Source organism: Bactrocera latifrons, unplaced genomic scaffold (genome assembly GCF_001853355.1).
Source record: "Bactrocera latifrons isolate USDA-ARS-PBARC rearing strain unplaced genomic scaffold, ASM185335v1 scaffold_172, whole genome shotgun sequence".
Taxonomy (NCBI): Eukaryota; Metazoa; Arthropoda; class Insecta; order Diptera; family Tephritidae; genus Bactrocera; species Bactrocera latifrons.
This window is the reverse complement of record NW_017535208.1, coordinates 159,816-161,083: the sequence shown is the minus strand read 5'-3', so window position 1 is coordinate 161,083 and position 1,268 is coordinate 159,816. Positions and strand designations below refer to the sequence as shown.

Sequence of the window (1,268 nt, the reverse complement as noted above, 5' to 3'; positions counted from 1 at the left end):
ATTGAGCAAAATAAAGAGAAAATACGGCATATTTTACAGTACTTCTACGATAAAGGCAAAAATGCATCTCAAGCCGCCAATAAAATTTTTGCGGTTTATGGACCCGATACAGTTTCCATTTCCACCGCACAACGATGGTTTTAACGTTTTCGTTCTGGTGTAGAAGTGGTCGAAGATGCGCCACGCTCCGGATGGCATGTCGCCGAAAATTGCGATAAAATCGCTGAATTGGTCGATAGAGACCGACATAGCAGCATATAGCAGCCGTAGCATCGGTCAAGAGCTGAGCATGAGTTTTATTTTTTTTTTATGAACAATTGAAAATTCAATAAAAAATACCGCAAGACTTTTTTGACAATCTACTATTTTGTTACGCCGTGGATCTTCTTGTCAGTATAAATCTTCCGTAGCATATTTCGTAAGAACAAATAAAACACACAGTTTTCGGTTAAGATAATTCTTTTTTCGTATATATATATTTTTGTACATTTTCTATAATAATCAACAAATCAAAGTTTAAGAATATACATTCCTTACAATAATTTAATCAAAATAAGCGCCCAGTGTATTTAAAAATCTATATAGTTCAGGTGGTTTCAATGGTTTAACCCAGTATGGGTGCTGGCGCGGCGAAACGCAGAGGTGCTGGAGCATATTGGAGTGGCGCCGGCGCGAATGGCAGAGGCGCAGCCAAAGGTGCAGCGATTGGGGCAGCAATTCTAGCTGGGGCAGCGAAGGCAACCGGTGCTGGGGCGGCCAAAGCCAACTTAGGTGCGAATGCTAAAGACGCTGCAACAGGAGCAGGGGCAGCGAAAGCTACTCTGGGTGGGGCAGCGACGGCGAACGGTGCCGGTGCAGCAACTGGCACTGCGGGTGGAGCGACTGGCAACGCAACAGCGTGATTAATGTGATGAGCATTGAACGATGACGCATAAGGTGCGACAATGCCAGGAGCAATGGCAGCGGCAGGCAGTAAACCAGCGTTCGCTACAGCGGCACAAGCGAACAAAGCGATGAGCTGCAAGGAAAATTAAGAGTAAAGATGTTAATGGTTCATTTGTTTTAATTACAAATTCAATGAAATTTAATTGAGTGCTTACTACATATATATTGGCCATATTTTTTGAATGTAGCGAATTTTTTTGTGGTAAAAATTTTTGTGAGCCGATGTTAATTGCCCGACGATGTGTACAACTTTGATGCATATCGCACGCTTTGGTAGATCTTTTATAATAATTGCAATTGCTCAAAGGCGACTAAGTAGTACA

The 1,268-nt window shown here is 42.4% G+C and overlaps 1 protein-coding gene across 1 annotated transcript; it reads right to left on the bottom strand.

The window, feature by feature from the left end:
- Window positions 1–441: 441 nt before the first annotated feature.
- Window positions 442–1,268, bottom strand: LOC108966983 (A-kinase anchor protein 14). The gene is made up of 2 exons (XM_018930169.1): window positions 1,101–1,268; window positions 442–1,018 (listed from the first exon to the last, which is right to left on the bottom strand). Exons 1-2 carry the CDS (start codon window positions 1,203–1,205, stop codon window positions 605–607), a joined length of 519 nt encoding a protein of 172 aa, XP_018785714.1. The 5' UTR covers window positions 1,206–1,268; the 3' UTR covers window positions 442–604.